The 13,045-nt window shown below is 37.9% G+C and overlaps 1 protein-coding gene across 1 annotated transcript in view; it reads right to left on the reverse strand.

Annotated features, from left to right (window-relative positions):
* Positions 1–13,045, reverse strand: part of RANBP9 (RAN binding protein 9) — an 88,349-nt gene that overhangs the window by 28,443 nt on the left and 46,861 nt on the right. Inside the window, exons 3-5 of the mRNA XM_032341133.1 lie at positions 10,363–10,415; positions 9,316–9,483; positions 4,996–5,018 (exon numbers count right to left, since the gene is read on the reverse strand). Of these exons, the coding sequence (XP_032197024.1) occupies positions 4,996–5,018; positions 9,316–9,483; positions 10,363–10,415 (244 nt within the window). The remainder of the gene's footprint in view (positions 1–4,995; positions 5,019–9,315; positions 9,484–10,362; positions 10,416–13,045) is intronic.

Raw genomic sequence — 13,045 nt, forward strand, 5'->3', positions numbered from 1 at the left:
AACTTTAAACCTGAAGAACTAGAGAGAAAGGAATTACCTCCTAACTGGCTGGACCACACATTTAAAAAATAATGTAAAAGACTTTTTCACTTGCTAGACTATAGATTTCTAAAAACAGAACAAATAGGGACGCCTGGGTGGCTCAGTTGGTTAAGTCGCTGCCTTCGGCTCAGGTCACGATCCCAGGACTGGGACCGAGTCCCGCATCGGGCTCCTTGCTTGGCAGGGAGCCTGCTTCTCTCTCCACCTCTGCCTGCCACTCTGCCCGCTTGTGCGCTTGCACTCTCTCTCTCTCTCTCTCTCTCTCTCTCTGACAAGTAAATAAATAAATAAAATCTTAAAAAAAAAAAAACAAAACCAGAATAATCACCGAGATGTGCAATCATCACAATTTAATTTTACAACATTTCCATCATTCCAAAAAGTAACCACGCACCTAGCAGTCCGCTCCTGCCCACCATCCCATAACCCCTGACAACCACTTTCTGACAACACAGATCAGCCTATTCTGGACATTTCATATCAACGGAATTATAGAATATGTGGTCTTTCGTGACTGCCTTCTTTCATCTCAGCATAATGCTTTCAAGGTTCTTCTATGACATAGCATGAATCCAGGCTGTGGATTTATGTAAAACAATGTTTTCCAGGAAACTTTCTAAATTAAAGAAAAAAAAAATCACCCCTTCTTGTGTAGAATTACACAAAAATGAGAATAACTTAAGCCTCTATGAAGAGAATTTAAAAAGATCTAATTTCTATTAACCTATGAAAAATACAGATCCTAAAAATATTCAAAAGCTAAAGATACACAAAATCATATCCTCAATAGTATAGTTTTGTTCTGTTTTGAAGATGTTTTCTAGTGAAAATGAAAGCAAATAATGTATCTATGGAAAGTAGATTTCAAATCTGCAGCAAGATCTGGAATGCAGCATCATTTTAGATGAGAGCAGCTTCTGTAACAAAAGGAATTGACCTAATCCCAAACTGAGTGAGTTTACAGAGGGACACTTCCCGAACTGGTGAAGAAAGATCATTTTGAAAAAGATACCAGGTTTTCAAAGGCGTGTAAACACTGTAGGTTCCATGATGAGTGCAACCATCTAGATCAACTTTTGTTCTGTAAATACCCTGCCAGGATGTAATGCTACGACCCGCTAGTGAGGCATCACAGGTACAGAACATACAAACACTTCTTTGGTGGGACACTTAAGGGAAAGACTAGCTTTATTTTTTCCTTTTTAAGTAGCAGAATGCTGTGCTGCACGTGGGAGTCCCAGAAGATCTGAGTCACAAAATAAAACAGAACCACTGTATAAAAAACAAAACAAAAGACAACCTTGCAACAACCACCGTAACCACTTTACCCACTGGTGCTACAAAGCTGAGTATCCTCACTGATTAATTATAGACAAGGCAAAAAACAGGACTAGTGACTCTCAAATGGGACAAAAATAATCAGAAGACAACACAAAAATAGTCAACATGTCTACAACCCACTTAGCCTTTTCCAAATTATCACCACTTGTACAAGTGAGGAACAGAAGCTTATCGAACAACTGCTTGCTCCAACAGGTTGGTTTTACTTGCTTAAGGCCACAAAAGGGGTAAAAAAACAAAACACCAAACACCCACCCAGGTGAGCCCTTCTGCCAACTGCAAAGGGAACCGAATGTCGCCCGCCCCGCAGCCCCTGGAGAGATCTGAGCCACACACACCCTACCCGCACCTCCAACTGGCCACACCCGCAGTCCCCCCTTCCTAAGCACGTGACTGCAGCCCTGTGCGTCCAGTAAGTGGTGTGAGGACTGCGTTATTTCTCCTCCCTTTATATTAACTCATCTGCTTGCTACTGGAATCATTCTCATCGGCAAATAAACATCCTGGTAAATTAAAAATCTTCATTTGCCTCCACATCTGCCACCAGCCACCACAAGCCACTTGCTTCTTCCCTATTCAGTCGAAATCCTCCACAAACCTGTCCCTACTTGGTCATTTCCCTCCTCCTATTCGCTAGTAAACTCTTTCCAATGAGGATTCCTCCATCACTCAGTCTGCTGAAACTCTGTGTCAAGGTCACCAGCATCCTCCTCTCTGCTAAATCCGTAATTAATTCTCAGTTCTTAGCCTACATGTGGTATCACAGGAACATCTCACACAGGTGGTTTCACCTTGCTTCTAGAGAGGCTTTCTTCACTTGACTTTGAGGACACACCCCCTTCAAAGTCTTCCTCCGACCTCACTGTAGGCTCCTTCTCAATCTCCTTTTGCTGGTTCCTTCTCTTTTCCCAAACATGCATGCCCCTCTTCTCTGCCTACACACAATTCCCTGTGGATGTCACCTGGTCTCATACATTAAACACAGAAATGCCAAGGATTCCCCAAATTCTGTCTCCAGCCCAGATCACTCTCTTGAATTATAGGCTTACACAGCCAACTGTACACTTGGGAACTCCATTTAACTTATCCAAAACCAGGGGCACCTGGGTGGCTCAGTGGGTTAAAGCCTCTGCCTTCGGCTCAGGTCATGGTCTCAGGGTCCTGGGATCGAGCCCCGCATCAGGTTCTCTGCTCAGCAGGGAGCCTGCCTCCCCCTCCTCTCTTTGCCTACCTCTCTGCCTACTTATGATCTCTGTCAAATAAATACATAAAATCTTAAAAAAAAAACCAAACCTAAAAACTTATCCAAAACTGATCTCCAGATCCACCCCCCAACCTTAAACCTGCTCTGCCTATATACAGCCCTCTCTGCATCAGTAAGCGGCATCACCATTCTTTCCATTCCCCAGGCCAAGAATCTCAAGGTCCTATTTTCTCTCGTATTTTTCACATCCAATTCATCAGAAAATCCTCTTGGCTCTCAGTTGGGGTATTTTCCAAACATACTTATTTTTATTTTTAAATTTAACTCTTTAATCTACCTGAAACTTACTTTGGCATAAATATAAGACAAAATCCTAAGATTACAAACTTTTTCAAAAAGATAAACACTGGTTCCCATACTGCTTATCAAATAATACTTCCTAGTGAGCATGTTGATTTTAGACTCCGAATTTTCCTTGGCTTAGCAAAATTGTTCTCTATTATAACTTCTATTTCTTCTGTTTTGTTTTTCTCCCCCTAGAATTTTCTTCAGGAACATTAGTAACTTATAGATAGGATGACTATCCTCTGCCTCTGATTCTCCTGTCACCCTTCTCAAAACATCTCGGAAACTGAAATGTGTTTATAAACAGTGGCACCTTACATCTGTACACAGGCAGCTGTTCCTGCATGCACAGGTGTGGCTCTCTGAAAATTTTGGAACTTCACTCATTTTTTTTCCTGGTGGAACAGCTGGATAACTGCTACCTCAGAGACATTTTAGTCAACAAGTTATGCACAGACCAACTAAGAAAGAAATACCAGAGTCCTGGTTGTTGTAGTGCCTTCTGGTAATACTGAAAATGGGCAGCATCAGAGCCTGCACAATGCAATCGGAAGCTTGGGAGAAAATGCGAGAGACATAACAGAGAGCTCTCAGGAAATGTTCTTGATGGCACAGATGTCAGCATCAAGTAGAAAACCACAGACATCAACTCTAAAAAAGTGGTTTAAAAGACTGGATTCTAAATATGAAGTTTGGGGAATACCTTAGCCAATCTATATTCCTTAATTCATTATTTTCAGGTGTTTAACAAGTGATACTGATTAAAATCTATACATTAAAAACCTGTATTTAAGGGTGCCTGGGTGGCTCAGTGGGTTAAGGGTCTGCCTTCAGCTCTAGTCATGATCTCAGAGTCCTGGAATTGAGCTCCGCATCTGGGCTCTCTGCTCGGCGGGGAGCCTGCCTCTCTGCCTACTTGTGACCTCTTTCTCTCTGTCAAATAAATAAATAAATTTTTTTTTTAAATCTATATTTAAATACCCTAAGAGATCATTCAGTGAATACAAAATAACAATTTTAAGTGATAACAAAGCATCCTATCCTAGTTTGTTAGGTCTTTCCCCATCAGTGTTACATATGATGTGTGTTACGATGGGCAGTCTTCGCCTGGGTAAATAAGGTATCCACAGTCAAAGCCCTCAAATCTCTAACGATGTGAGTCACCATCACCTGCTGCCTGAATTTCTGCAAGAGCCTCTTCCCAGGTCTGCCTGCTTCTGCCCTAAATCCCTGTCCCAGTCTACTTTTCAAAGAGCTGTCAGCGACCCTTTAAAACTGAAGCTACGCCATGGGAATGGAGACTGCAGTGTCTGCATTTAGGGCGGAGTAAATGCCCAAGTACTTGCAGTGGCCCTCCAGGTGTCCATGAGCTCGCTCACCCTGCGCCACCTCGAACCTGGACTCATCTAGCGCACTCTTGTCTTCGTCCCCTCTGTGGAGCCCTTACTTAGTCAGCTCCTCTACCTGCTTCTCTGCCTGGGCCATTCTTGCTCCATCTACCTATTCTGCCGACTCCCTCACTCTGTTCCGGGCCTCTGCTCCAGTGCCCCCTTGCACACCTTGGCAAAGGCGAGTGAACCGTATAGTCCACGTTCTGCCTTTGGTACTCCCCCACTCTCTTGCTCTTTCTTTAAAAGGTACCTACCACGCTTTAAAATGTCATAGTTTATTTGTCCTTAACGTCCTGTTTACTCCTAGTCCCCAGACTGAATACGTCAAGAGGACGGAGCCCTTCACCTGGTCTGGAGCATGGTCATAGCATCCGTGGCACAGTCACTTGCTGAACTGTTCAGCGATACCAAAGAAACACATTTCAACTGAACGCAGTGACAGTGACAGTACAAGGTGTATTTTAAATAACCAATTCTGATTTATTTGTTTAGTTACACAGTTCCCTTGTGCCAGGGCACCTGGCGCCTGGGGAAAGGATCTCTGGTCTATGCATCGCATATAAACTTGATAAATATCAGTGAGACAGAATTCCAAACACGTTTAATACCAGTTTCTTTACGCTTCTTTTAATTAAAAATACAAAAGAGCTTTTAAAAGAAAGTATGTCTTACCGGTAGGTCGGTGAAAGCAATACCTAAAACACAAACAAAACAAAAACCAAAAAAGTGGCATTAGACACGGTTTTTCAAAGGCAGACGATAGTGACAAGCTGAATTTAAACTGAAAACAAGGGAAGGAATGGCAAAGGAAGGAAAGGAAAAAATTCAAAACCTAGAATTAAATAGTGAGACCAGTCTTTTTCTCAGTAACACCAACAGAGGTCTGAGAGAGAATGTTCTATCTCCCTTCAAGATCAACATCCTTGTTAGTCACACCGCAGTGTTATTTCTGGAGTACTGCGCCTGCCTCCAGGACTTTGCTTTCAGACAGATCTTCTAAGCTATGTCAAGAACCTTATAAGAAAACTGGTTGCAAAACAGTCACATTTGATTTTTGACCAACACCCATGCTGCTTTATTGAGCCTTACCACCCAATCTTCCTCACCTACATTTAGCTTTTAAGTAATTCTGGGGGGAAGGGAAAGAAGAGAATTTTTTGTTACCAAGGGAAAAAAACTGAACGATGCAAAATACAGTACTTTTGTTTCTTAAAAAGAAGTTTTTCCGCATGAAAGTACATTCTTAAATAACTTGACTATTCTGCGAAAAAACTCAATTCCTCATTCAAGGGATCAAGGGTTATACAGCTGAGAATTTCTCATGAATGTCCTCTGACAGTAATTTCACCACAGTCATGTTCAGATACAAGTCAGAGGAGTGACTCTACTGGCATCCCAAACTGATGATTTAATAATCTCTTCTAATATTTAAATACATTACTTCACTGAAAATAAAATAATAAATACACCAAGTATTTCTGTAGGATCTCATTCATATGCTTAAAAAGATTGAGCTCTAGAAAAACAGGAGATAGTCACTTACTCTCAATTCTTCCAGTCTAAACACACATTAAACCTAAAAAAACCCACATCAACACCACTACCTTTCCTATGTGAACCACCATCTAAAAACTGAGGGCATTTCCACTGAATTATCTTTTAAGGCCTCTTCCCACGTGAAATTTTATGGCTGTTATTGTGCTATACACCATCAGAAAACACAACTATTTGACTCTATTAAAGTAACAAAACTGGGGCGCCTGGGTGGCTCAGTGGGTTAAGGCCTCTGCTTTCGGCTCAGGTCATGATCCCGGGGTCCTGGGATCGAGCCCCGCATCGGGCTCTCTGCTCGGCGGGGAGGCTGCCTCCCCCTCTCTCTCTGCCTGCCTCTCTACCTGCTTGTGATCTCTGTCTGTCAAATAAATAAATAAATAAACCTTTAAAAATATTAAAAAAAAAATAAAGTAACAAAATTAAAAGACAAACTGACTAAGCCTCTCTACTATATGGTTTTTAATAAATGTGTAAAAACAGGGGTTTGTAGTCAAGTCCCACCTTTATGACTTTTAAAAACTAGTAAATTCATGTTGGCTTGTCAAAAGGAAAGCAAAACTGGTGGTCACCTAAGCTTCCCATAAACAGATTACTTTTAGCTTCATTAATAAATAGAAAGCAAAGTGACCATAGGCCAAATATGAAAATTTATTCTAAAATTCTCAGAAAACTAAAAAGGATACAGGAAACAACATAGAGTATTTTAATAAAATATTATCAACTGTATCTTAGTATCTTAATCATAATTTAGCAGCCTAAGAAGTTATTTTCCTCAAAGATATCTCCTATAGCAAAGATGGTCTACTTTTACAGTTTTAGCCAAAATTCCTTTTTGTTAATAATTACTGAATAATTACTGAAATCCTCAGTCTTTACCATAAACTCTAATGAAAAACCCAACTCAATTCCAGAGATTAACATTTTTGAAATGGCTACCACAACCTGTACACATTCAGACCACAAAAAGATGCTACTTTAGTAAGTCAGATTTAAATTTTACCTGGAAGACAATTTTTTATATTTATAATTTTCTGATATGTCAAAAGGCTTTTCAAAAAGTGATCTTCAATTGATGATTTTCAATAAAACAAAGTAAAAAAACTTCCAATTAAATTAACCTAGATACTGAACTGTCTCTCCTTTAACTATTTTCTCAAATAAAAACCTTTCCAGTTCTATTTCTATGATCAGTAAATATATATTTTTAACACCTTCATGAAAAAGAAACTAAAGATGTATCAGCTTTTGGGTAGAAATGACCCACTCTGGGAAGTACAACAGTATGTAAGTAATATTTTTATCTTCTAGATGCTAGAAACTGGACCAGAGGGAAGCATACTTCCATGAAGACCCAGAGAGTAAATCTTCCACTCTCCAGGCTCTACGCTCTCTGTCACAAGCACTCAGTCCTGCCACTGGACAGAAAAGCGCTGTATACATCGCACAAAGGAATGGGGGGCAGCTCTGTTCCCAAGAAACTTGACTTAAAGCACAGACAGGAGACCAATCTGGATCATGAGCTGTGGCGGGCTGACCTCTGTTCTAAAGGAGTGACTTTTTACCACTGCATCCCCAGCATCTAGCCCAGACTGGCTAACAACACGGAATGAGTACTCACTATGTGCCAGGCAGTCACCTAAGAACTTTGCATGCATCATTTCGGTCTACTTTACCAACCAAAGAAAGGCAGGTATTACAGTGGTCCTACTTACAAACTGAGGCACAGAAATACTAATCTGCATAAGGTCACATGGCCTAAGCCAGGAGACAAACGCAGGCAACTAAAGAACCCATATTAACGGCTCTTAATAAACATGAAATTTATAAATGAATACTGACAAATGTCTCAAAAATTTACTTAAAATTAGAACGTGATTTTATCATGAAGTACCCTTTTCTTAAGAAGTATCTCACATTTTAAATAGATTTCTTATTCAAGAGAAAATCTTAATATTAATGTTTGTGAAAATCTAACAAGAATCAAATAAAATCACATCACCTATGATCTATTTCCCAAAACAAAATTCCTTCTCTGGAATAAAGTTTTAAAAAACAGTAAAAAGACTAATTTTTGGTTTAAAAATATGCCTTCTTTTGCATTTTGGAATCAAAGGTCATACCTAAAAGCAGATTTCTGCAGTTTAATTTAAGATCAAATACCTTAAGCAAGCAAGGCAACTAAGACCACCTTGGGTTAAATGCTGTGAAGAGTCAGAGCCAGGACAGTAACACAGAATCAACTACTGGATACATCATCTGGAAAGGGGCCAGCCATAGCAATCAAATCACAAATCCACACATCTCCTGGTGTCCCGAAGCAACACTCCTGTGTGGACTTGGGACAACCTTTCTGTTGATAAGACAAGACTTCAAAATCAGTATTAATATTCAGAACGAAAAGACTTAAGCTGCATATAAAAGTGAAGACACTAATTTTATGTCAGGAATATGACAGCTATTACCAACGCAGCCAGAAATCTAGAATTTTCTACTATGAAATGAAAGACACAACAGTTTTTGTGTTATATTAAAGAACATCTATTATATGCTTAAGGACACTATTTGCAGTCTAATTTTTAAATACAATTTATGAGCACAATGAAATTTCTGCCTTCCGAGGCTAGTTTTTGCTTCCTTTTGCTTTACTTCATCAGTAGTTTGCTTTGAATCAAGCACTTCTCTAGTAATGTGAAACCATTTTACTTTTAAAGCATCAGTCTTGCTATCCTTCATAGTTTCTGTATAAAAACAAAAACAAAAAAACTTCTAAGGGAATATAACCACCACACACAGTTCTCAATTTGAAACACTACGGGTGCATATGCAACCAAAAAGCCTGATTTTCTACTAGTCTTGGGATGGCTATGCCTCTTTATGTTTTCATTAATTTATTTTTTTATTTACCATCTGTCTTTTATCCTTGGAAGTTTTGCTGTTATGGTTTTAATTCTGCTCCTTTCTGCAGAACTTGTAGTCATCACCCTTTAGTCATCACTAAAGGGCAGGCCTGCCCTTTAGTGGGTCAAATGCCTTTCCTTTGGTTGATAATATCAAGACTTTTCTTCATGATTACCCCATACTACACTAAAAACTGACAGCCTTTTCTTCTTAGTACCTGTTACTTAGAGAATTCAGTCATACTATGAAGTGATTAGTGTCTTACTCAAAGCAGAAAAGACTTAGCATTTCTATTACCAGAATAAATATGGGAACTATGGGGAATATTTTCATAGTTACTCCCATATATGTGATACAACGTGGCGTTCAGAGAATGCAAATTTTTACCATTTCCTCAACTTCCACCTGGAAAGAACAAAGAAATAACATCCAGAGGCATGTACTTACAATCGAGGACTACACAACAAGTGTGACTACTATGCTATAAGTACAATAATCACAGTATTTGGTTACTTTACATGCAATACATTATCTTAGTACCTAAACTATGTCCATTCTTGGTGTAGAAGCAGGTATTGTTGATAAGGTTAACACAACAGCCAATGACATCACCAGTCGTAAAAGTTGGTCCATAAGGTTGTCCCGTTCCAGAAGAACAAAATGAATGTCCATCATCCCCATGATAACCATATGAATGTTTATCCCAGCCTAAAGAGAAAGTTCCAGTATATTTACAATGAAAAGTAAGGTTCCTCTGTACTAGAGCTATTCACTAGGATTATGACAAGAAAAGCAAGAATAGTACAATAGATGATAGCACAAAAGTAAAACTCTCAAATGTACATTTAAATTCCCAATAATTACACCACATGATTTCTACATTAAAATACTGTTTGCAACACTAAGGAAAATAAATCTGCCACACAGAAGACTAAAACATGTATTAAACAAGACTCTTACCATTTAAAAAAAAAAAGGCAAGACACATTTTCCATGCATATTTCCTTTGCTAATAAACCAAAGGAATTTTGCTTTCATTTACACACACACAGAGTTTAATATAAAATAGAAGATTTTTCTATTTTCAAAGTTTCCTCCCAAATTAATTTTTAACATTAGTAAAAATAACAGAAAATATAATCCAAGAATCACTTTCATCTGATTAATGGCTTTGGGAAACAGTTCTGCCATCTCAGCTGACACCTTCCTTAGCTCACTTGGACTATTAGCCTCCATTTCCAGAATATTGAACAAATGAAAACAAGTTAAAAGCCAGGAATGTACTGGATAGCAAAGAGAATTAATCACATTAAAATATTTAAAGTCATTGATATGACTATGTAATAGAAGTTAAAATACCAAAACAAGCAAAAACATAAAACAAAAAAATGCATGATAGATACAAGTTTTGCTAAATAGTATAGAATTTAAATTTTTAAAAACCACCTGACTTCCCCTTCAAACTCATAACATAGAGGAGATTAAAAACACAGAAAATCAATGTACTTAACTATTTCAATTATTACTTCAAATATTTAGACAGAAAGATATAGCCATAAGACAGTATTATAATTCAATTACAAGTACCTGGTAGTCTATTCATGTTCACACCTTGAGCAGAAAGACCAATTCCCATGTAACTGTTAAAAAAAAGAAAGGGGGGGGGCAGAGAGAGGAACAAAAGCAGGTTATTATAACCATATATGTAAAAATTACCAAATACTCTGAAACATATCAGAACCCAACCCAACCCAAGTTGAAACTCAAAGGGCAGCTACAAAAAAATTTTACAATTCCTTAAACAGCAAAAAAGGCAATATTAAGCAATAAAACCCAGATTCAATAAAACTCAGATTCACAGTAAATTCCTATAATACTCATTCTTAAATACACCCAAAGTACTAGTAATAATTATATACTCTACTAACAACTATAAAAGCCTTTCAACGTATCCACACTTAAGTATTCAGGATTAAGATTTCTAATAAAAAGCATAGGGGGACTTGTGGAAGAAAAAAGAAACAATATTTAGGAAACTATTATATTTCCAAAAAGACACAGTAATAATCAAGACCACAAAAAAAGGGACACGGATACATATTTGTAAAAAATGTCAAATTCACATAAAAAACATGTGAGATATTTAATAAAATTACATTTAAAAGTATGTAATGTAGGGGCGCCTGGGTGGCTCAGTGGTTAAAGCCTCTGCCTTCAGCTCAGGTCATGATCCCTGGGTTCTGGGATCAAGTCCCATGTTGGGCTCTCTGCTCAGCGGGGAGCCTGCTTCCTCCTCCTCTGCCTGCCTCTCTGCCTACTTGTGATCTCTGTCTGTCAAATAAATAAATAAAATCTTAAAAAAAAAAAAAGTTTGTACTGTATAGTATCCACGTACCGGTTTCTTAGAATTTGGCAAAATGACAAAATCAAATTAAAGATAAGATTCTTTGTTTTTAATTTATCAAACTAAAAGAACAAAATTATCTCCAAAAAAAGAAATATAAAAGGAAAAGTTATTGAACTATGTGATTCATTTTAGAAGCTTATAAAATATAAATAAAACCTGATAAAGATAGCTGAAAAGTGGGAAGAGTATAAAACAATACACTTGTAAGTACTGATGCAAAAAGAAAAAGAAAAGCCACCGACTAAATAAAATAAGGTGAATCCAGTTTGTGAAAAGGCTGACTATGATTGCATCAAGACTTAAAATGGCACTTGATAAATTCTGCTACCGTTATATATATACATTTTTAAAAGATTTTACTTATTTGAGACACAGAGCGTGAGTATGAGCAGGGGGAGAAGCAGGGATAGAAGTGCAGAGGGAGCGGGAGAAGCAGACCCCCCCCAAGCAAGGACCTTGACATGGGCCTAGATCCTGGAACTCCAGGATCATGACCTGAGCTGAAGGCAGCCGCTAAACAGACTGAGCCACCCAGGCGCCCTTCAGCTACCATTTTTAATAAAAACTCAACCAAAATAAAAGCAAACTAAAATACGACACACTTTTTACCAAATCTAATACAGCAAGTATTCAACAGTAAACACTGAAGCCATCTCCATTAAAATCAGGACATGGAATTGTCTACTACAACTGTTAAATAGTATTTTGAAGGTTTCTGATAATTTAATAATATAATGAAAACAAATAACCAGTATTAATATTAAAAGATATAAAATCACCTTTATTTTTAGTTGCCATGATTATATACATAAAAAACCACAGAAACTACTAAAAGCTTAGAAGACAAACTCTCACGTGGGCACACTGTAGAATATTGATAACACATAATCCTAAAAGCTTACGAAGAGAAAAGGCAAATTATCTTCCCCAAAAAAGGACCATTTATGACAATAAACAATGGCACAAAAGCACTAAGGATAAAGAACTGCCAGCTTAGAACTGAATGCTCAGATAAAGTATCACTGAAAATGAGGGCAAAATAAGGTATTTTAAGACACTAAAAAGCTAACGGCTTACTTTCCGCAGAACCTCACAAAAGAACTATTTGGGGATATGCTTTAGTAGAAAGATAAGTGAAAAAAATGAGAAGAAATACATGGGTCAAAGAAACAATAATCAGCACAAAAAGCATGAAATACATACTTAAAAAGAGCCAAATTCTCTAAAAATACTATTGCTTTTAAAATCGGTAACCCATATATAATATGCTAGAATACAATTAATGGTACTTTACATAAAAAGACACAGGAAAGTATCACCCCCACTCAAGAGAACAGAAACAAAAGAGAATGCCTCTGAGATGATGAAGTGTTTGAAATTAAAATATACAGAATTTTGAAGCAGCTGTTGTTACAATGCTCAAGGACGTAAAGAGAAATGTGCTTGTACTGAATGAAATGATAGCAATTTCAACAAAGAAAAAGAATTTTTAAAAAAACCAAAATTCTAGAGCTGAAAAATATCTGAAATAAGCATTTACTTATGTACTTAATGGCACACTGGAAATGGCAGAATGAGTAAGTAATGATGAAATCAGAGCAGATTCTGAAGAACAGAGAGAAAAAATATTAAGGCTAAAAAAGAGAGCCGGCTGAGGCAGCATCAAAAGGTCTATCAAGGGGCGCCTGGGTGGCTCAGTGGGTTAAAGCCTCTGCCTTCGGCTCAGGTCATAATTCCAGAGTCCTGGGATGGAGCCCCACATCTGGCTCTCTGCTCAGTGGGGAGCCTGCTTCCTCCTCTCTCTCTGCCTACTTGTGATCTCTGTCAAATAAATAAATAAAATCTTAAAAAAGGGGGGTCTAT

Source organism: Mustela erminea, chromosome 4, assembly GCF_009829155.1.
Source record: "Mustela erminea isolate mMusErm1 chromosome 4, mMusErm1.Pri, whole genome shotgun sequence".
NCBI classification, from domain to species: Eukaryota; Metazoa; Chordata; class Mammalia; order Carnivora; family Mustelidae; genus Mustela; species Mustela erminea.